Raw genomic sequence first — 22,518 nt, 5'->3', positions numbered from 1 at the left:
TGAGAATGGGAGAGTAAATCTTATGAAAAGATGAGAAGCCATTAAAGGAGGCCCATCCATCCAGGAGTCGGTGGTGGCACAGTGAGCACAGTTGGGATCAACAACTGTGTTTTCGGGGGATCACGAAGTGGACACAAGTGAAGGGGGGAGAAGGGTGTACTAAAGGCATGCTTCAGTAGTGCTCACGACCTGGAGGTAACCATTCTGTAGTCTGAACTGGAGCCAGGAGCTTCACAGGCTCTATTTTCCATCCCCAAGACTTTAAGGTAAACATATGCGCATATATATAGATGACTCCCCAATATGTATCTCTGGCCCAGACTTTCTTGGACTTAAAAAACTCAGCTGACTACTAGAATCTCCACTTGGTTGTCTCAAGGGCATACAACACCCTAAATTGACCTCACCTTCCCTGCCTCCCAAAACTGGCTCCTCCAGCATTCCCTGAGTAAATAAATGGTGCCATTAACCACTTAGCTGCTTAAGCCATAACCTGAACATCAACCTTATGTTCTCCCTTAACCTCAAATCTAACCAAGTCCTATCAATTCTGCTTTGCAAATATCTTTCAAATTTGCCCTCCTCTCATCACCACTGTGTCTGTCACGCCACCATCTTTTCTCTCCTGAGCCACTACAAAAGTCTTGCTGTGGAGGCTTTCTCCCTCCAATCCATCTCAGACCCTGAGTTCAAGTGATTCTTCTAAAACACAAAACTGATCATCTTATTTCCCTCCTTAAAATGTTTCAATGATTTCTCACTGCCCTTGAACTGAAGTCTATACTCTTTTTAAGATATTTTACAAGGTCTCTCTACCTCTCCAGCCTCTTCTCTAAGCATCATTCCCTCCCCAAACTGTTCTGCAGTAAAATTGCACCTTCCTTGTCTATGCTCTCTTTCTGTTGCCTATGTTTGAAACACTTTCCTGGTCTCCCTTTCCTTCTGGTTAACTCCTCCCCGTCTTTCAGGAGTCAGTTTAAACACCACTCTAAGAAGCCTTACACCTAGTAAGCAATCAATGTTTGCTATATGAATGACTGAATAGAAAGCCATTTTTATTTCTCAATCTATTCAAAATGCACACATTTTGTGTGTGTTGTGTGTGTGTGTGTGTGTGTGTGTGTGTGTGTGTGTGTGTGTGCGCGCGCACATACCCACACACCACCCCTTCCTTAGAATACAGCTTGGCTGACAGGACTAAATAGCGACAAAGCCCTGTATACTACCTGCTCACACAGTTACAGAGAAGGTGCCATTGAAATATGAAAACTCTTTAAGTCTTAATTTCCTCATGTGTAAGATGGGAATAATAAAATCTGCTTTATATAATTCAATCAACATTACCTATTACATCTAAACCCTAATTCCCAAACAGGGATGGAGCCCCTATTCTGCTCAGAAGACTCAAGCCCATGACTGAAACGGCCCACCAGGTGGCAGTATTACCCTGGACTGGTCCAGTGCTGCTTCCACTGCAGAGCAAGACCAGCAGTCACTGAGAAGCAGAAAGTACAACCAGGGCTGCTTCCCCAGAGCTTTGAGTGAAACCTGAAACAAACAAACAAACAAACAAACAAAAAACAAACTCAGAGACCCAGGCATATGTCAAGAAGGCCTCATGTTTCTTAGACCCATACACCTCCTTTTCTCATCCCAGGCTCTTCAGAGGCACTGTTTATGCTTAGAAATAAGCATTGTCTGGCTTGCCATTCACAACACGGGGTGTGTGTGTGGGGGGCCCCTTCCAGATCAGTCCTTTTATCCCACCAGAGCTTCCAGCTTCCACTTCCAATAGGGACTGTGTTAAGAAGAGAGGCAGACTTGCTTTCTCAGACTGCGGAGGACATCTCATTATTCTGGGGTGCCCCATAGCCACCCATTTCCGGGACATGGGGAGTGGCAGAAGCCAGAGTCACTCTTGGTTATAGATTTCACTCATCCTTTTCCACCTTGATTTCAATGAATGAGTTCAAGTCAGGACAGCAGGTTTTGTGGGGCTGGTCAAAAGATGGGGTGACAGGTCCATTCTCATCACCTCCCTCATCTTCCTCTTCTTGGAAATTAGGATTATAAAGTTCTGGTGGAAGGAGCTGGGCCTCAGCAGAAGGTAATCGTTCTGAGGGAGGCCCATACACACGGTTGGCTTTAGTGCCATGCTTAGAGTTGGCATCCAGGTGGTAACAGAGCTCTGTGAGGCGCTGGGCCCGGAAACGGGGAGGCCGGGCCACCCAGACACCTGGTTCATTAAGACTGTCCTCTTCATCTGACATCAGCTCTTCTGTCACATCCTTCCACAGGCGTTGGTCCTCAGGTCCGAAATGCCTCATGATACTGGATCGGTTGGCAAAAAGCTATAGAGTAGGAACACAGGACAGAGATTAGGAAGAGAAACCAACTACAGATTAGGTTTGGGGAGAGAGTTTGGATGAAAGGAAGGCTGTGTAAAATCCAAGCCTGAGAGAGCCCAGCCCCCAAGTCCAATCATAGAACTAGTTTACCCCCCTCCTCTATCTGCCTATATTCCTGGCTCTCTTCTCAACGCTGTTCTCAGGTGCCAGGACCACTGGCCTTTGCCACTGCGGCTTATTAGGGTTTAGTTTAGCATCTTGAAAGGAAGGCCTAGAAACCTACCCGGTATCTGCGACTTCGAAGTTTCTTCTCCTCTTTTTCCTTCAGGCCTTTAAAGGGGTTCAGGGAGTTGCGGTACTCACGCCTCTTAGTAAGGAAGTAGGCTACACAGGCTCCTGGTGGGAAGGGAGAAGGGTAGGAGCAAAGAGCAACGGTCCTCAGCCCTTTGTTCTGCCCTAACACTACTGGGTGGGAGGGTGAGAATCACTATTTAGATGATGGGTTTCCTTGAACTACCCATCATCCATCAGCTTGAATTCACTTCTCTTTGGTTTAGCTCTCCTTGCCCACCTCCATCTCCAACACTAACTCCTCCCATCTTTCCCACTAGAAAAAGATAACGCCAGTGCTTCTGTAACTCCCTCCCCTCCGCCCCTAACTAAACGTACCCCCAGTTCTACTCTACTGATAGGGGATTACAAGTGCTTTTCAGTGGAAGGTTTCTTTCTTTTTTTTTTTTTTTTGGTAAAAAGTTGGCTTTGTCACTTATTCCCCTTATCTCCGCTATGCCATTTTGGCATCCACAGTGACAGTCCCTGGAAGCTGGGGTCAGCCCCCACCCACCATGATTATTAACAACAGAGCACAAGCCTGAGCCTCACAGGGCCCCACTGATGGTTACAGGCTGTAGGCAGGGACACGGGGCTCCCATGAGCCTAGGAACTGCTGCCCTGCCTGCCAGAGGTGGCAGCATTCCCGTGGGTGGGGGGTGAGGCGTCAGGTCTGCTCAGGACTGGGTCTGACAAGGCCCCGTGTGATATGGTGGTACTCCCTGGACTGGGGGTGGACAGACCCACTGGACCCATTGTGGTTCTGTGCCTGACTTGCCAGGTAGTATTAAGCAAGTTGCTTCTCATCCCTTGGTTGGTCTGTTTCGTGGTTAGCACAACCAGTGAAGACTCCTAGGAGCCCTCCTAACTCAGACAGGTGTCAAGTCTGCCAGCTCTACGAATCATGACCATGGCCCTCTTCAGCGTTAGCTTTCTTAATGCTTCAGGGTTAGCTACAGACAAATAACAGAAGAGCAAGGAAAGTAGAAAACCCAGGATATAATACGTAGGGACAAAAGGGCAGGCCTGGATTCTGGTCTCCTTTTCATAACACCCAAGATTCAGGCCCTGTATAAACATCATGCATGATGGTATTTTAGCCCTTTCTTTCCCCCGTTTTCATTTCAGACTGAGCAAGGGAATAAAAATGCATTTAGAGACAATCCTGTGAATATTGTAGGTGAGAAGAATTGCCAAACATTTTTTTAAATCCACTATTTTCGAAACTACCTAAATCATCTCCATTATGCCTCTTCTCCTCTGATCAGAAACGGGGTGGAGAAAGGATTGAGATGGGAGTTAACTCAGTTTTTCTCACCTTTCAGCTCCTTATCAGTGTAATTGTGGGGACTGGTCACCAGCTCCTGCTTGAGCTTTTCCAGAAGGAACTTCACTACTGAAATATTCCAAGAGGACTTGATACTGCCACAAAGAGAAGAGAGTAAATAAAGCAGTCAGCATTTAAAAAACTAGACAGATAGAGATTCCCAGCACTAATCAACTTGTGGTAAAATTCCTCCATGGCCTAAGATAGGACACAAGGGGCAATGGTGTGATCAAAGCTTTAGCCTCATTGTTATATTAGAGCAGCCCCTCTACCTCCCTCTCCTTGGCAAAGTACCTTGTGTCTCTTCTCTTAAAAGGATCATACCTTTCAGACCCATTGAATCTCTTGTCATTGGTGATGTGGTTATGCACATTGTGGACCAATTTCTAGGGGGAAAAAACAAACACAGAATCAAGCCAGGAGTGGATATGATGAAACCCTCCTCTGGTCCCTAGGTATTGTTCCTAGGAGTTGTCTGTCTGAATCCTTCCCATAGTCTGGGTACCATTTCTGTCAATGGTACCCTTTCTTAGCCAGAGGGCCTATCTAAATTAGTATTTCTATTGGGGCCTTTTTCACCCGATTTTCATTTAATTTGTGTGAAGACTCCAAGATCATCCGGAGTCTTACTTCCGCTCCTGGGGAATATGATCACTAGAGCAGGAGGTCTCAAATATTTCCACAAACATACTCCCAATAGCCAGGAGAGAGCAAATATATTTTGCTCCAGGACTACAGCAAGTGGACATTTCTTGAAGACCCTATTGCAATTTAAAAAATTTCTTCACAGTGTATCTGTATTTCTTTTAATATAAAAATGTCTTCCAAAATCTTTTAGTAAAATTGAAGACCCAGGAAAATGCCTCAGGTGTATTCCTTTGTACCTTACCACAAATCGCAGGGGTATACACATCATGGTCTGAAAAACACAAACCTAAAATAACAGAAATGTGAAAAAGAAAGGACCTTGGAGACTCTATCGTCCAACCTCCCTTTCGCATCATTAAACAAGCTGTCTTTCAGCTTTGCTTATACACCTTTAATGATGGGTTCTCACTAGTTTTTGAGTCAGTTATTTTACTGTTGAATATGTCTAGTAGTTAAAAAATTCTGCCTTAGTTGCTCCAAAAACTTCTTCAGTTTTGCCAATAACAGCACCTGAAATATTTGAAGATAGCTTTCATGTACTCCCAGTCTTCTCTTATCTGGTCTAAATACCCCCATGTCCTTCAGCCATTCCTTATGACAGAGTTTCCAGATAGACTCCTCATGAAACTATGAGGTTTCCCTCGTAGTGTCCCTCGTACAACGTGGCACCTGGAACCGAATCTAACTCATCAGTTGAGGTCTGGCCAAAAGGAGCATTACTTTCTCGAGTGGAACTCTACACTTCTAGGAATGAAACCCAAGATGGTGTTAGCTTTCTTAGCAACCCCCTCCCTACCCAGTGTCATAGGGTTCATTCATAGTGAGCCTGTAATCAACTCAAGTTCATTTTTCACATGGATTACTATCTCCATTATTCTGTAACTTTTTTTTAAAGGATTTAACATTTCTTCCTATTAAATTTAATTCTGTTGTTTCTGATTATATTTTCATTCCAAGCTCCTGCAGTCAATGGAAGTTACCCAGTCCCAAGCTGAAAGACTCATATCCTGATCTCAAGACTTCAGCTTCATATTCAGAAATGTCCCAATTTACCCTTCTACCTCTATGGCTAACTGACCATATCAACTTAGGAAATTACTGTTAACTCTTATGGCTAGGGTCTCCATTCTATAAAAAAGTCTATTACATTAGTTTCATATTTGATAAAGTTATTCTACCTATTAGAAGTCCAAACTTAAGGAATCACTGGGGGATGTGTGAATGTTTCAGAAAGAATTTGAGAGTTGCAAAAGAAGAAAAAAAAAGGCATTGCATAGCTTCTAATTCAAGTGGCTTGGAAGAGATGAGCTGATAAAAATCAAACCAGTCCTGAAGTGGAAAGGGAAAATACGCTAGACAATAAGTGTTAAGACTTAAAGGCTGCTGGCTCACTTACCTCCTGAGCGAGCTAAAAATAAATACATTTTCCCAAGGGGTGGCTGGGATCTGCAGCATTCCAAGAATTAAGAGTTCTGATCTGGTCCTTTTGGATCCCTAGCAGCAACCCACAGCAGCCTCAGCAGATTGGAGAGATGTCTCTCTGATTCCTCCCCAGAGCCAAAGGTTGAATAGTGAAAATCTGCAACTATCCCTCTCCTTCTAAACCCAGTCTGGCACAAGAACATTTTAAACCTTCCTCTGTGATGGGCAGCTAAATTCCCTCACTGGTACCCTAGATCCTTTTTAAGTACTATTATGAGTAAGCATATTGTCCTCCCAGAAGGCCCGCAGTTCCACCAAGCTCTCCAAAGGGCAGGAAGAAGCCAGACCTTAACACTAGACCTCTTTTTGAAGGCAGTAGGCTGGAGAGAAATGGAAGGGATAAAAAAAACCCTGATTTTATGCAAATTAGAATTATCACACATTTATTCGTATTTTAAACACTACGAAGTTTTGGGGAATCCCTTGAAATCCCTCTTTTCTAGGTAAATGCCTCCATTTTTATCACTGGCAACAAGACTGGACCTCTTGGGCCAGAAATCCATGGCAAAGAAACTAAACCCATTTCCTGTTCTTGATAAGCGAGACGTCCTTGAATATAACCAAAATTTGAAATGAAGGTTAGAAACCAGTTGATACTGATTACAAATGGTGTCTTCCTTCCTAGGGAAAAAAGATTCACCCAGTGTAAAAACAAATCAAATGAAAGGGAGAATAAGAGTAGGACTGTTAGAAAAAGGAAAAAGAAAGAAGTAACGTAAATAAAGGTGGTATAAATGTTTTCAATCTTTGCTAAGACTAGAGGAAATAGGCGACATACTGTGATAAGATTTCAGTTGGATTTGAGTGGTCACCACTCCTAACAAGAACTCTCAAGTTATATCATCAACCATTATCCAGAGAATGGAAAGCTGTTACAGTAAATATGAGCATTATATGGCTAAAGAGCATCTCAACGGTTATCAGAAAGATGTTTTGAGGCACAGAGTTGACCCAAAGGACTGTGGTCACCCGAGAACAGGGTTTCTCACTGGCAGGCACTATTGACATTGTAGACCGATAACTGTAGGGGCTTTTCCGTGCACTGTAGATGTTTAGCAATGTTCCTAGGGCTTAAGCCACACCAAGGCTCCAGACAGAACTGATTCAGACCTGTACCTTCCCTGCCAAGAGCTCTCAGACTCACTAGAATCCCCAAACTTTTATAACTGAGCTTAGTGTCTAGTGGCCCTCTGCATCTTTGGGGTTTGGGACTACCTCAGGGCACTCTGGCCTTTCTGCCAAAGGGCCGCTTGCCACTTACCCTGAACACCAGTAGTTTGCAGGCAGTTTCCAGTGCTACCCTTCGGTGGTCAAACTGCTCAGTCCCTTAAAGATCGTCCCAACAGGATTATTAGATCTTTGGGAGATGTGATACAATGCCCTCCTCTTAAATGGAAGACATCAATCTATCTGGAAAAACCTAAAAAATGTTCCAACGATAGCAGGGGACTGCCCATCCTTAGAGCTATGGAACAATCTCCTTCTTGCTCCTCCAACTCCAGTAAGATTCATGATACCATTCGATCAATATGGGAAGTTTAAAATCAACCCACACTTCACTCTTCACTTATCTTTCCAGACTAAAGAAAAATTAATAGAAATCAAGCTCACTCACAGAGAGTACCAGATCCCGCTTGCGCCTGGAGTTCTTCTGCCCACTCCCTCTGGTCCTGCATGGGGAAGCAGTAAACCCTAGAGAGTGTCTCAACTCCCCAGTTCCCCCAGGACCTGACTCTTCCAAGGCACCTTCCAGCGCAGCAGCAGCACTGAGCATGTCCTCAGGGCGGGGTGGTGGCAGCTTGGTTCCATTTTCTGGCCCTGTCTCTGAGGTTGCCCGCTGGATAGCCAGTTGTGTGGCTGGTGAGAGCTGCTTGGCATAAGCAGGAACCAGCACCCGCTGTACTGCACCCTCAGAGGCCACATAATCATCCACCAGCTAAGAACATAAAAAAGAATAGCCTATTAGCCAGCCAGGCTTAGGGGAACCTGGTCAACCATCAATCTTTGGCCAAGGATAATGAACAGAGTGGAAAGCAGGAGGGAATCTAGCACAGTCTTTAACAGTCAATGGCTTGTTTCTCTGGAACTCTTATGGGAGTGTTGGGCAAATATTTCTGTGTGTACAGGGCCTCTCGTGTTGGATGGTTACCGTAGGACTGATTACAAGGATAAGGCATGTCTCTGACACTCTATTTGTGAGGGGTCATTTATGATTTGCTCTTGGATATAGGAACTGTAGCTAGGTAAGTGTTTTGCCTAAAAGGGATGGGGGAGAAAGTGATGAGAAGAAAGAAAAACCAAGCAAGAGAAGGAGCAAGAAAATAAAATGATAACAATAGTAATAAAGAGGAGAAATCAGAGAAAAATGGAAGCAAAGGGAGGAGATACAGTCAGAAATCTCTAGAGAGGTTAGCACTGACTCCCCCACCCACCCACATTTCCACTGGGGGTCCAGTCTGTGTCTTCACTTTGATCCTGCCCTGGCCACATCCGACTGTCACTGCCCTGCCATCTACTTGCCTGCCTGTGCCCTCGCTCAAGGACATACAAGGCAGGGGAAAGAAGGAGGGAGGAAGGGAGAGAGAAGGAAGAAGGAAGGAGGGGGGATTTCTGCAGCCAAGAAAACAAAACAGTGAAAAGTGGGGGGGAAAAAACACAGAAAGAAGCGGGGGAGGAGGCTGAGATTTATAGACCTGTGAGCTGCTTTCTGCGCTGGGAAATCTAATTCCATCCTGTCGGCTTGGAAGCGTTCCCTGCCTGAAAGAACCAAAGCTCTGGGCACTGCCTGGCCTGGTACCCTCCTGCCTCCTCGCACCTTCCCAATTCCTCCTCCCGCAGCCCCAAACCACTGGTAGTCCTGGCCAGGCACAGACTGGGGAGAGCAGCAATGGCCATAACCCACCCCCATGGCCAGGCCTTCCGGGAGCAGTGACCAGTTGCAGGTTGACACTGGAAGGGGACAGGAGAGTCCACACATTCCTTTCTCAGGTCCAGCAGATGGACTGGAAGTTGCATCCTCCCATCCAACCTGTGTGTTCTGCTCTTCTACTCTTCACTGGGTGTCTGGACCTTGTCATGGGGGGAGGAGGAAAAGGGAGGGAGCAGAGGAAGGACCTGGTGGAGGAGAGTTGACAGACCTCCCACTGTCTCTCAAGTGGCAACACATCTGTTATTTTCCCATCTCTATGATCTCTATAGTTGCTCCATCTCCTTTTCATACTTCCATGTGTGACATTCTGCAGTTTCTACTCTACCCAGCCAGGATTTGCCTGCTCATATGGCCCTGAGCAATAAAGAAACTGAAATAGCACGATGTACTTCTATGCCTTTTCCTGCTCACAAATATGCTTGCTTGCCTCCCTCCTCCCTACATGTTGTTCTCCTACTGTTAACTCTCAGTTGTCCATTTCTTTTCCTCATTTTATTTCCTTTCCTCTACCTTCCTCCCACCTACCTCGGACTTCCTCTCTCTTTCCCCATTTAGATTTGCCTTTCTTCTATGCTCCTTTTTTCACTTTTTCGCCTTCCGCGACGCTTCATTTCCACCTGCCTCTTTCCCTCCCTACCCTGTCTTCTATTATCTTTGTCCTTTCCCTCTCACTTTTTCCTTCTCTGTATCTCTCTCTCCACCTCTGCCTCTCTCCCCTCTCATTCCCATTCCTCTGTACTGAATTCGTCTTGGCAAGCAGAGGGCCCGTGATAAAATATGAATGAGCCGTCTGTGCATGGCGGGCATTCTCGCCAGGAGAGGCAGAGCGCATGGAGCAGCTGAAACAGCTGTGAAGGAGAAGGTGCCACACAGCTACTGAGAGGGAGCGAAGGGCACCTCCATCACCACACATACCAGAAATGACCTCCTGCCAAAGAGGCTATGGTTCAGGAAGATAGGAGTGCTGACTATTCCTGAAGGCAAAGGAAATTTGGTGCTGTTCTATCACAAATACAACCAAAAGAAGGGTTTAAGCATGGCAAAAAAAAAGAAAAGAAAAGAAAAGAAAAAAACCGAGAGAGAGAAAAAGGAGAAAGGCCAGGAAAGCACTAAGGAGCAACAACACTCATGTCCGGCTCTGCAGCAATACTCACGGGATTGAGCATTGGGGGCCCTTCGCTGGCCGCCAGGGCACAGCCCGGGAGCCGCACATCTCTCTGAGGGGCTGGGAAGCCCAAAGGCCCAGGTCCCATAGCTGAGGCTGCTCCCAGCTGCCGCAGCTCCTCAATCACCACTTGCACGCCACTGCCCATGCTGTCACACTCCTCTTCCACGGCAGATACAGCCTTGCAGGCTTCCCCCGGACTCTCTTTGAGAGGCCCGGGCTCCTCGGGTGGGGAATCATGTGCCCGGCTGTCCCCATCTTCATCAGGAGTGGACAGCTGCCCTTGCCTCAGCTCACCTACTTCCTCCTGGAGACGTTTTAACAATTCGTTGTTGGCTTTGGCAAGACCCAGAGCAGCCTCCGCCAGACCCACTGCCTTATCCACCCGCTGGTAGATAATATGCAGGAGCTGCTCTGAACTCTGAACAGCCAGGCCATGTCCGGTCACTGTGATAGGGGTGCCAGGAGGAGGATTCCCGCCCTGAGAGCCTGTGCTGACCCCACTAGTCTCGCTCTTACAGGCACAGCAGCAGCATCTGGCTTCACTGCCACTGGGAGGGGAGAAAAGAATGGTGGCACTGAAGGACATGGCTGATGAAAGCAGAAACCACCACGCTCACACAGCTGGGCTGCTCCAACAGGTGTCTCCAGTTGACTGGGCTTCACGAGTCTGGTAGGAAGCACTGGCCTCTTTGGATTCACTGTTCTTTCTCATGGAGGGTGATCAGAGGAGCCTGGGCACCAGGCGGTGCGTTTTGTGAAGGAGTAGGCAAGACGTGAAGGCGCACACAGTCCATGGCTGCCTCTCCTCGGCCTGCAGAGGAGATAGATGCCTTCTTCTGTCTGCAGATCCTGTGCTCCCCTAGCACAAAACACTGGGTGTCATATTTACCCCTTACTGAAAAGGTGGTGCCCACAAAAGCCTTCCTGATGAACACGGTTTCACAAGGTAGAAGGCATTCTTTCTGCACCCAAGCATGGAACCCCCTATCACGCCAACCTAAGGAACAGAGGGGGGACTAAAAAGGACCCACCGGGATCTGGATAGATTAGAAGATTAAGGAAGAAAATGTAGATCTGTCTTCTCCTCACTATCTTTGCTATAATAACAGTATTGCATTTTATTGCTTTGACACTACTCCTTAAGGAGTTCAGAACACTTCATGTACGTTATCTCATCCATAGGGCAGCTCTAAGAAACACATATTACACCAGGTCTAGAGAAAAGACGTGCAGAGAAGTTATATATCTTTTCTAAGGTCAGAGGAAGACAGCAGAATCCAGTTATCTATTTTCAATCTAGTGGGTTTTTTTTTTGAACTGATACCACTTTTTGTTGACTTAAAGAATCATGATTCTATCATCTCTATAATTTTTATACATATACATTCAGAGTAAGACTCCTAAATAAATATACCAATTACTGCAGTCCTCAATGTCACCAACCTCACACTATTATATCATTAATGCTTTGGGGATGGGGTAGGGAAATGAAAGGAAAAGCAAGATCAGAGAATTCAGCTGCGGTAACCCAGGGCTGCATAGCTATACACCTGGGCCTGCACCTCTGCAAAGGAAACTAGCTGTTCTGAATCCTCCTGCCCACCCATAGCCCAGAGATCACCTCTGGGGCCACTCATCTCCACTTCCCTTGCTCCTTAAGGGAGAGTCAAAGCTCAACAGGAATGACTAAATAACTAGGTGTTGCCCTCTGCCCACAAGACCAGCCCCTATAAAAGGAGAAACCAGAATATCAATGATAAACTGCTTCTTTTTTGAATCACTGTAGTTAAGTAACTAAACTACTGGGGGAGTGGAAGGGGGTAGGGAGAGAGAGGAGAGAGGAGAGATATGGAGAAAAGGTTGATTTGTACCACTGAGAACACTCCAAGGAACTTCATACTGTCATTTTCTAAATGATACTTGATTACAGAAAAAAGAATCCTTCTGCCTGAAGCTCCCTAAGTGACAAAATCTTAAGTATGTTTACAGTTTCCTCAAGAGATACATTTCTAACTTACCTTGTAAATTATAACATCACAATTAAAAGGAGAGGAGGAGGTTAAGAAAATTTTCTATATATTGAGATTTGGGGATTTTGGGTTTTTTTTGAATCAGCAATCTTATTTCAGAAACAGGCACTATCACTGCCTCTGAGGTACTAAAATGTAAATCTGACAATGCATTTTCATTACATTTGGTTATTAAAGAATAGTCTTTAATTTGCTCTTTCCACCCTTTTTATATAGAGAAATGCTTTATTGTGCCAGATATTCACTTCTTGCAAGAATTTAACTCAAATCCATTTACAGCTTCTCTGTCATTAGAGTCACTGGAAGGCACAACTAAACCTAAAACTAAAGGTTAAAACCAAATTAAAACTAAAGGTTAAAGGAAAGCACTAAGTGATTCCTATGTCAATTTATGAATGAATCATTTATATATCCTTTTCCTTCCTAAATAAGGGCCTATACTGTTCCTGCAGGGTTTTAAAATTTTTTAACCAACATCATGCAGAGTTTAATCTGAAACATGAGTGTTGTGAGAAAAAGAAAGTTATGCAGATGGTAACATACAAATGCTTGCTAGTTGGGTTCAGTATTTGTAAAATTAGAAATTAAGATGCATCAGGTTGAGACACTGGATTGGGGACATTTTCTGGTACCAAACTGATGACTGCTACACTACTCTTACCCTCAAAACTTGCTCTTTCTTGCAAGAAGCCTTTATCCCTGCCTGCCTGGTGCCTGCCTCCAGCCCTTCCTGCTCCCTTAAACCGTCTTTTCTAGGTAGGTCACCTTTCTGAAACAGCACTAAACAGGAAGTTAAAAAAAAAAAAGGGCAGGGTTTCTCATCCTGCTGCACCACTTAAGAGTTGTGTGAACTTGGGCAAATTATTCACCTTTCTGAGCCCCAGTGTTTTTGTTAAGATTATAGGTAATAAATGTAAGGCATCTACAGAGTGCTGGAACATGGGCATTGCTCCCCAATAGCAGCTGGATGACATTATAATTATTCCTGAAGCCTTTGTGTTCCCATCCTGGACACCCATCCTGAGTTCCTAATCTTCAAAAATAATGCAATGGCTTGAAATGGATTTTGGGGGATTTTCCCCTAAATTTAGTATCAAATTTCTAAGAAACAATAAATTCAAGTCTACAAAGATGTATTTATAGGTACAGAACCTTGTGATACAAATTACAAAGGGGTAATTAAGAAAACAGTATTTTCAATTTATTTACTATCACAACCTGGCTTTAGACTAACATTCAACTCTTGCTAGTTTTTAATGCTAAATATAAAATCCTATTGTGAATTCTCTTTGTTCCTCAATTTCTTTCTGCTTTTCTACTTTGTGTATTAACATACTATGCCCATTTTAGAATGTCACATTTAAAGCAACAAATAGGTGTTTTCTTGAATTAAGTACAGTGCACTGTAGCACAATGGGAATTCAAATAACTCTTTTGCTTCCTACAAATATTATTGCTGACTTAATTTCCCTGCTTCCTGCTATAGTTTTCCACATAAACTCTAAGACATTGAAATGAAAGGATAAGGAAAGAAACTAGGTCAGCTGGTAATAAAGGAATATTTTACATAATATTTACTAATGAGATAACTTAAATGCTGGGTAGCAATTAAAAACAAAACAAAACACTAATTTCATTAGCTACATATATCCCCATTACAGAAGGTTAACAAGTTTAAAAAAAAATGTTTCTAAAAATTCTCTATACGTAATGCCATGCTAAAGGATGAGTCACTAAAATGGACTGTCACCTCTTAAGTACTCAAAGGAAGGGGAGACAAAGTCCCTACACGCTCACGCAAAAGGAGCTTACAGCTTATGTGAGAATGGGAATGTTTAAACAACAAAGCAAAATATACACGAGTGCCTAAAAATATGGTACAGACTAAAAACTTCCAGAGGAGTTAGTTCAAAATAAGGAAATATCAACAGAATGGAAATCATACAAGAAAGAGTTCCTACAGAAGAAAAACTTCCAATTGAGCCTTGAGCAATGTACAGAATGAACTGGTAGGGTGGTATGAAGACATGACAAATGAGACAAAAATCAAACATTACAGGAATTAACAGGGTACATGTGAGAGCTCAGAGCAAAGGGGCTTATATAGAAAGGTAAAGAAAGCTGACAGAGCATTCTGAAAACCAAGTTAAGGAAACTCTTAGGGGTCAGCAAACCTTCTTCTGTATAGGACCAGACAGTAAACAATTTAAGATTTGCAGGCCATGTGGTTTCTGTCACAACTACTCAACTCTGCCATTGTAATACAAAGCAGCCATGGGCAATACATAAACAAATGAGCAAGGCTGTTTCAATAAAACTTTATTTACAGACATGGACATATCACAAAATATTACATTTAATATTTACATTAAAAAATAGAAAAATCATTCTTAGCTCCTGGGCCATACAAAAACAGGTGGCAGGCCAGATTTAGCCTATGGACTGCAGTTTGCTAACCCCTTTTAGACCTAAAACTGGAACAGTTAAGAGATTAGGAGCCTGTTTAATCTAGAAGTGAGTTAATGAGAATGAGAGCTGTGGGTATAAAGGCGCAACATCCTGAAGGAAGAACTGATAAATATATTTCTTTACTTAATAAATATGGGGGATAGAGATATTAGTTAAGGACAACTTCAAGATTATAAGCCTGAGGGTCAGAAGATGATACCACTAACATAATGATAGAAATGAGGAAGTTGAGAGGAGAATGTTAGAGAAGATAGGTATTTAATTAACATGCTAAATTTCAACTGATGGCAACATCTTTAAATGGAATGTACTGAAAGCAACTGACTAAGGCTGCAAAACAAAACCAAGAGGAAGGTTAGAGCTGGAATGCAGATTTGGAATCTTTAGCAGGAGGGTTGTAGTTGAACCTGAGAGAGTGAATGAGTGCAACAAAGGGTAAATAATATAAAGAGCGAAATGCAAAGGCCAAGGACAGCACTTCCGGCCAGTCCAAGGAAAAGTCTTCATTAAAAGAGAAGAATGTGAGGTGGGAGAAAAAGTGTTATAAAAGCCAAAGGAGAAAGAATGTCAAGAAAGTGTATCTAATCAATGGTGACAAGTGCAGCAGAATGGTTTAAAGAGATGGAAAAAAATTTGTCTGTGATGGTCATTGGTGATGACCAGAGAAGTATTTTTTTTTGTAGTGAAAGTAATACTATGCAGTAGATAAAGGAGGAATTGATGGAGAGAAAATGGAAGCAAGACAAGAAGTCGTTTTCTAGAGTTCAGTTATGAAGGGAAGAAAATAGGAAAGAAGTCAGAAGGGACTCTAGAGCTTCAGTATATTTTAAATCAGAAAGAAAAAGGTCCCTGAAAAAGTAAAGAACTAAGATATTAGAAAAGGATTTAAGTTTTCTTCTAACAAGGATCCTCCCAATGTGAGAAGGAAGGCGAGCTCTTCCCTGAGACTGCAGAGAAGAAAACATGAATGCAGGAGCAAAGATTTGCTGAGGTGGAGAGACGAAGACAAAGTTGCATACTATAGGGACATTCTTTCTATTTTGGAGACAGATTTTCCTCAGTACGAATAATTCGAATTGATAACAGAACTGTATTATGGGCACTGCTCCATTATCTGTTGTTACAACCTGTTCAGTTCTTTTATGACACTCCAGACCTAACATAATTATTCTTGCTTTTTTCCATCAGCAGCTTCAGGTTCTCAAGCCCATTTAACCCTGTCACATTAGTAACATACCTAAACTTTATTCTTATGTCTTACTTCTCAAAATGTATACCTTTAATTCAATCCCCCATGAAGCAATACATGGAGTGTTTGGCAAAGCAACTGCAGGAAATTAACCAGGCAGTATCTATAACATTATTAAACATTGATACTGTCAACTTCTGCAATTTGATTGCTAATTTATTTTAAAACCAAGTTCATATTTTTGTTCACGAAAGAAAAAATAAGAATAAACTAAGATTGACCACCATAGAATAATATATATGCCTTTTGCAAAATGCTATCAGTTTTTAGAACTGAGTGTTCAGGAAAATATCTTCAATCTTATGATGAGTTGCCAATACAAAGTGACAGCAGCTGTCAAACTTAAGTTTGCATAAAATATATGTGTTTGGGGTTCATTTCAGTATTGGTCAAATACAGGTAAAAGGAAGCCTACAAAATGTACTTTTCAACAATTTTGATATTTTCTTTACAAATATTAAAAAAAAACTCATCTTCTTTAGACAGACAGTTCAGGGTGAGTCCATAATCTTAACTATCCCTTTCCTCCCAGTCACATGCATTCTTGTTAGAACTAAATATTGTATATATCAAACTCTTGGCAGCTCCCTTGCTTGCTTTCTACCCATTCTGAGTTTGAATTTTCTGCATGACTGAGCTCACCTCCAAACTATGAAAAATAAAAGTTTTCTCACTATTTAATAGATCTGTATGATATGGTATCAATCAGATGATACATGTTTTTGTAATGGACCCTTGACTCATTCAGGGTCATGTTAGCAATGAACTTCTTTAAATGTTGATTACTGAAAGCATAGCAATTCATACCATAATCTTCATTTTAAGAAAAAAGGAAAATGTCCACTTAAAACTCTTGCTGTGGTCAACCCTGCTCCTTCACTCGAAGGTGCAAAATGGCTCACATGTTAAAAGGTCCTCTTAAAACCTGTATCTATCAGAAGTGAGCTCTATCACACAAGGGCAGGTAAGCAAATATAAAATACTGTTTTCCTGCATTTTGAAAGACTGACCAATCAGATGGTCTGCATTGAAAATCTAAGACCTCATTATTAGGGGTAAAAAAGACAGATGTAGACCCAGAGAGCAGAATGAGGTAACATGAAAATGATTCCACTTAATCCAAAAAATTCCAAGTATTACTTGTATACTGGTACAAATTTTTAACCCAGTGTAGCACAGTCTTTGTTTACATTTGCTAAAATGCAACTTGGTAAAATTAAAATTTCAGGTTTAAGCTTTTAATATAAATGTGCCTGACGTTAAAGGGCTCTTCCTGCATTTGTGGAGAAACTGAAAAACTAAAAAACGAGCTCCTAAAGCTTTATCATGTGCTCAGAAAGCCCTCGGTAAACGTTAGTTGATGAAATATTAGTCAAAGATGACAAGGTGGGCACCAGGGACAGCAGAGCCATTTTCGAAGATACAGTATGATTAAGCTACAGGCAAGACCGCAGCGACGCAGGGGGAACAGAGCCCGGGCACTGCTTCCGAGGCCACAGGGAAATGGACGACCTGCCCCAGGACCCAATCGTAGAGCGTGCCCTGGGAGTCCCAAAGGGATGATTTCGGAGGGAATGGCGGTCAGCCGAGCGACCCAAGGCGCGGTCAGGGATCCCGATGGGTCACGAGGGGTAGGCTATGTGGCCACGAAAGCTCTGCGGACTCCGGCTGAGGGCAGCGCGGGAGTTTCCAAGGCGGTCCCGCTCTGGCAGCCTTATGGGTGTTCCACCGCGTGTGCCCCGCGCCGCGGAGCCAGCTGACTCAGCAACACCAAAACGAGCGCTCAGCCAGCCAAGAGACAGCAGCGCCGGCCCGTGTACCCGACCAGCGCGCGCACGCGGGGAGGCACCGCCCCGCTTTTCCTCTGGCCCCCTCGTCATTGGCGGATAGACTATGGGGAAAGCAGATTCAGGGACGCTATTGGCTGCAATACACAGTCACTCAACGAGGCAGGGGAGGGGCCTCCTCAGGGAGGAATACGACTACGAGGCTTTTTCAAGGCCGTCAGGCGCCATCTTTAACTTTTTTGTTGTTTGTTTACTCGCTTTTGTTCTCTGCTGCTTACAGAGTTGCGTGTACAAGATTATAAATATAGTGGCCACAAATCGGTGTCATACTTTTGGTGGTGGAACGCTTTTCGTTCCTGCCAGCCTTCGTTACAGATCTTTCAAGTATCACTAGCAAAGTGGCAGTTCCCCATAGTTCAAAGTTGTTTTCATTTCTGGGGGCCTCGCGGATTCCCAAGCAAAATCAACCAAGTTTAGCTTTGTTTTGCTTTGGTAGGAAGTCCAAGCCAACTATATATTCATGGGAGGAATTCTCTTTCTTAGAAACAAACTGAAAGCAAAGACATCGTATATGAGCCAAGGTTCTAATAAAAATTGAATAGCTTAGGATGTCAGGGGCTTGGGCTGTGTTGCACTATAGGAAGAGTTCACCCTTTTCTAAGAAGCTAAAAAGGGAGGCAAAAAGTGTATGTGATGACCTGCAGTGACGCGGAAAAGAATTAGAAAGGGTAAACTACATTAAAAATTCCTAGCACTGCCACCATCACAAAGGTCACTAGAATCCGACTAGATTTCAAAAATATGCTCAGTTCTTAATTTGTGGAGTGATCCACATTTGAGACAGTATTTATTAAGCACTGATCTGACTTGCATTGCTATTAAATACAAGTACATTCAGTCTAGGTAAGACATGCAGAGAACCCACACAGGGCCACTTTCATGATAATGGATTTCAATATCTCTACAAATAATTTTATCGCAGTATTATTTAGGTGTCTCAAATATTGCTTGAAAACTAGGGCGCTAGATGAAGAATGGAAATGTATTCTCATCATCGTGCACAGGTTTTGTTGTAATGAAATTTGAACCCTACAGTAGATCCTTAATTTTATCTCCTGGTTGCTATTACACTTGTGACATTCCAGTTTCTCCCTCAACCCCCATATACTTCAGTGTTTTCACTCCAATCTGCGAACACAGATTTGAATATATTTTCCGTATGACTCCTAATAGGAGACAGTGGCTCTTCACAGAAGGAAGTGAGAATACAGCTCTTATAACTGGAGGCTCTGTTCTAAGCTTGTCCTGTAATTCATATACTTTACACTGTAACTTGGAGACGTGAGCAGAAGGTTTTTCATTACAAAAATGCAACATAACAAAAATGCATTTCTTATCCCTTCTATTTATTATTTGCCTTTGCCTCCACTGGCCCCTCCCTCTCACCACTGACCACCATGAGCAGTTTTTGAGAATTGGATTTGACTGGATTATTTTCCTGATACTTTGCCAGCTGTGGAGCTTTTCAAACAAATCCCAACCTATAAACGACAATTTTGTCAAAAAGCCAAGAGAGAACTTCCCTTCTTGAACACACTAACCAAACCACACATAAAGGCCAAAATATACACAGCTGTACATTTAAGAACAAGAGACAATAAAAAGCAAACCACTTAGGCAAAAACAGTCACTAAGAAAGGCTTTGAACCACAGATTCAATAAATTGCCTACCCTCATTTCCACATGGATTGTATACTCCTTGGCAATTAATTATTCACCAATCTGATCCTTTAGAAGAGCAGAAAAATAAATACAGAATCAAAGTGCCTGAGTATGCTAAGCATAGGTTTTCTACTAAACTTGAATTTGCACACAAAACCCTGTTAGGATCACATTTGGGAACACAACAGAAATAAATTCACATCCTAGGGGCTACGTTGCACACATAAAATCAAAGGCAATCACTTTTGAAAACAAAATCTGATATGGCACATATACACACACTGTACACATACACAAAGCACAAAACCCCATGATAAATCTTTACAAAATTATTTGCTTCATGAAACACACACACACACACACAGTTCTCATGAAAATGTGTGTAAGACACACTGTAAAAAGGGCTTTGACCCCCCCCCCTCCTCCCCAGGGAAATGAGTGTCACAATATAATAGCCAAACATTTTTAACCTATTGGCCTTGGACAATTGCCACATTCAAGCCACTTGGTTTTGGTTCTGGGTGAGGGTGTGTAAAACGCACGCAGCTTTGAGAGGGAGTCTTAAATCTCCGCTTCCTTCGACGTTGCCAGGGGCAGAAATTTACATTATCCCTTCAGCCCGCTTAAAAAAAAAAAATCTATACTTCCCAAGCGGCTAAAAATTTTAAATCCCTCGACCATAAAAATTTACCAGTTCTTAAAATGTGATAGCAAAAAGGAAAAAAAATCTCTATAAATTTGGCTGGAAACAGTTGTACACGACCATCCTGCTTCTCAACTTCTTGGTATATTTAAAACCTTGACCAGGAAAAAGAAAGAGGAAGAGAGAGAGAAAAAGAAATGGGGGAAAGCGCAAATTCCCCTTAGCAACAGTTTCCTCACCCCAGCACTGCCACAGATCTCAATTTTTAAAAATTTTGAACACACACACAAGATTAAGGAGGGGAAAAAAAATGGAAAAAGGATACCCGAAGGTCGTATGGCTCTTTGTATTCGTGTGTGTGCAAAAAGGAGGACTCGCGGAGCCCGAGCCGGCAAGCCCCGCCCCTCCCCGGACGCCCGCCCGGATTGGCCACTGTCGGCCGCGGGGCGCCCCGCCCGCGAGCACACGCGCGGCGCCCCGAGGTGCGGGCCCCTGGGGGCCCCCTGAGGGCTACCCGACCCCCGACCCCGACCCCCTCCCACCAGAACCCTGGCAGCCCGCTCTCACCTATGCGCTTCCCCACCTCGCTCACTTTCCTTTCACTTTTCCCATCATTTTTTCTCAGTGCAACGAGGTTCTCATCACCAGTATAAGTGACAATCCATCGAGCCAGCTCCTTCTGACAATTTGCTAAACTTGGTTAATCAGTAAAATTCTGTACTGGGATTAAGCATCAAGGACTTGGTGTGGGGGGCCGAGCTCGTGATTTCCAGGTGGAATGTCTCTGGGTCATGTCTATTGCTTAACACTACCACCTTTAAATGAACATTCATACAAGTATGTACCATATTTCAGGTGAAAGACAAAGTAGTCTTACACTTTTGGCATTGTTTTTGCTCGGCCCGAGTCCCCAGTTTTTCTCTATTGCGCTAAAACTATATTCTCAGGAACCTAAAATGGCTCCCCTTTACCTCCTGCATGAAGAACTTGTTGCTTGTACCTGGATTTTAAATTCACCACCACCACCACCATCACCATAATCTGGTCCCACTGCCCTCACCTTTTCACCCCAGTATCAGTCTTTTGCTCAAGTGGTCTCCGCTGCCTGGAATAATTCCTGTCTCTTCTCTGACTAGTCAGTTTTTACTCTTTCTTCAGCTATTTCAGTCAACATGGACCACTTCCTTCTCTATTCTTTTTTTTTTTTTTTTAAGATTTTATTGGGGATTTGGGGGGAGGGAACAGCGTTGGGGAATCGGGGAAGGGGAAGAGACAAGTTGCTGTCCTTTTGTTCTTCAGTCTAGTTGTGGAGGACATTGCTTCACTGGCTCAAGTTGGCATTATCATTGTGCTCTTCCCGGCTGAGGCAGATCAGTCGCTGGCCATTGGACGGCCGCTCACGGCAGCCCACTGCAGCCCCACTGCAGCCTAAGCAGTTGCCGGCGACTCACTGCAGCCCAGCTCCAGGTCGCGCTGTTGTTCATCATCTTAGCTGTAGAGGGTGCAGCATCACTGGCCCATGTGGGATCCGAACCAGCAACCCTGCTGCTCAGACCTTGCGCTCCCAAGCCAACTCTTAACCAACGAGCCACTTGGCCAGCCCTTCCTTCTCTAGTCTATCAGCATGAACTTCATTCTTACTGAGGGTAGCAGCATTTAACTCTACCTTCATTGTTGCATATATTTTAGTAATTTCACACTAGTAAGCTGTTTGAGATCAGAGGTCCTATCTTAAACTTCTTTTTCCATTCAGAATATGTTTTTTTCATTCTTACTGCAGCAGTGGCATTATTGTAGACATTTAGTAAACACTAGGAAGAAAAGTCATTTATAATTAAATGAGTGAATTTTTTTTCTAGCTAAGACACTAACTTTGAAACTCAGATCCCACAACAAGAATTTGTCTTCTACAGTAACTAACAGTTGATGAGCATTTACTGTGGAGGGACTGTAGTGAACTCTACATATCTTTACTTATTTAAAATCCATAGTAGTGGGTAGGTACTATTATCCCCATTTTATAGATGAGATTAAAGCACAGAGAGACATAATAATTTGACTAAGGTTACACAGCTAATAAGAGAGAGACCTAGAAGAGCTCGCTCAAGAGTTTGAGCTCTGAGCAACAGCAGTTCGATTCCCAGCCCGAGCTGAGCAGCCGCTGAGCTGCCAACAGGTGGCAGGATGACTCAGCTTAAAAAAAAAAAAGAGAGAGAGACCAATGATTTGAACTCAGAAAATCTAGCTCCATAGCCCAAGCTCTTAATCACTATGTCTCACTGGCTCAACAGCCAAGCTTTTAAAAATATTGTTACCTGATTTCATCTTTACAACATTCCACTAAACAGATGGCCTGAACACTTCCCAAATATTATTGTAATGAAGC

The 22,518-nt window shown here is 43.3% G+C and overlaps 1 protein-coding gene across 5 annotated transcripts; it reads right to left on the bottom strand.

Moving 5' to 3' along the window:
* Window positions 1-1,599: 1,599 nt before the first annotated feature.
* On the bottom strand, window positions 1,600-20,781 carry CUNH14orf93 (chromosome unknown C14orf93 homolog). Of its 5 annotated transcripts, none has more exons than XM_019663133.1 (7): window positions 20,700-20,781; window positions 10,219-11,091; window positions 7,751-8,071; window positions 4,330-4,391; window positions 3,997-4,100; window positions 2,632-2,744; window positions 1,600-2,351 (listed from the first exon to the last, which is right to left on the bottom strand). In XM_019663133.1, the coding sequence occupies exons 2-7, from the start codon at window positions 10,816-10,818 to the stop codon at window positions 1,932-1,934; spliced, it is 1,620 nt and encodes a 539-aa protein (XP_019518678.1). In that variant the 5' UTR covers window positions 10,819-11,091; window positions 20,700-20,781; the 3' UTR covers window positions 1,600-1,931. The 5 variants fall into 5 exon arrangements, with proteins under 5 accessions (XP_019518678.1, XP_019518676.1, XP_019518677.1 ...); XM_019663131.1 differs by lacking the exon at window positions 20,700-20,781 and adding an exon at window positions 20,458-20,533 and having other exon boundaries at window positions 10,219-11,269; XM_019663132.1 differs by lacking the exon at window positions 20,700-20,781 and adding an exon at window positions 20,458-20,514.
* Window positions 20,782-22,518: the final 1,737 nt, after the last annotated feature.

The sequence above is a fragment of the Hipposideros armiger genome, unplaced genomic scaffold (assembly GCF_001890085.2).
Source record: "Hipposideros armiger isolate ML-2016 unplaced genomic scaffold, ASM189008v1 scaffold_385, whole genome shotgun sequence".
In the NCBI taxonomy this organism is placed as follows: Eukaryota; Metazoa; Chordata; class Mammalia; order Chiroptera; family Hipposideridae; genus Hipposideros; species Hipposideros armiger.
Note: the sequence above shows the minus strand (reverse complement) of the source record. Positions and strands in the feature narration are given on the sequence as shown.

Bases quoted from the DNA above. Each gene is read 5' to 3' on its own strand.
- CUNH14orf93 (XM_019663133.1), bottom strand. From the start codon at position 10,818: ATGTCCTTCAGTGCCACCATTCTTTTCTCCCCTCCCAGTGGCAGTGAA. The intron at 4,392-7,750 runs GTGAGTGAGCTT...TTTTCCCCCTAG, and splicing joins AGCGGGATCTGGTACTCTCT to AAATTGGTCCACAATGTGCA. The intron at 2,352-2,631 runs GTAGGTTTCTAG...CCTACTCTATAG, and splicing joins TTCGAAGTCGCAGATACCGG to CTTTTTGCCAACCGATCCAG.